Raw genomic sequence first — 290 nt, 5'->3', positions numbered from 1 at the left:
TAATCCTAGCAGCCTCCCAGCCCCCCCTCCCCACCCTTACACCCCGACTCCCACCCTTACGCCACCCACCTGACACTGGCAGTTGTGGTTGTGCCCCCCCTGGTACCCCCACGTCTTGAGGAGCTTGTCGTTGAGCTTAAGGAGCTTGAGGACCCGCTCTCCCACCACAGAGAGGATCCCGTTGTCCTCAAGGTGGTAGGTGACACTCGACACAGGGCCCAGGCCAGGGGTGTCACTTAGGCGCAGGACCGAGAACACCTGAGGGAGAGAATGAAGGGGAAGATATGAAA

General features: G+C 60.3%; 1 protein-coding gene across 1 annotated transcript in view; it reads right to left on the bottom strand.

Moving 5' to 3' along the window:
• LOC119582357 (cilia- and flagella-associated protein 57-like) overlaps positions 1–290 on the bottom strand; it is a 16,334-nt gene that overhangs the window by 15,936 nt on the left and 108 nt on the right. The window contains exon 2 of the mRNA XM_037930572.1: positions 70–258. Coding sequence (XP_037786500.1) covers positions 70–258 — 189 coding nt within the window. The remainder of the gene's footprint in view (positions 1–69; positions 259–290) is intronic.

Source organism: Penaeus monodon, chromosome 15 (assembly GCF_015228065.2).
Source record: "Penaeus monodon isolate SGIC_2016 chromosome 15, NSTDA_Pmon_1, whole genome shotgun sequence".
Taxonomy (NCBI): domain Eukaryota; kingdom Metazoa; phylum Arthropoda; class Malacostraca; order Decapoda; family Penaeidae; genus Penaeus; species Penaeus monodon.
The sequence above is the reverse complement of the archived record's forward strand: the minus strand, read 5'-3'. Positions and strand labels throughout refer to the sequence as shown.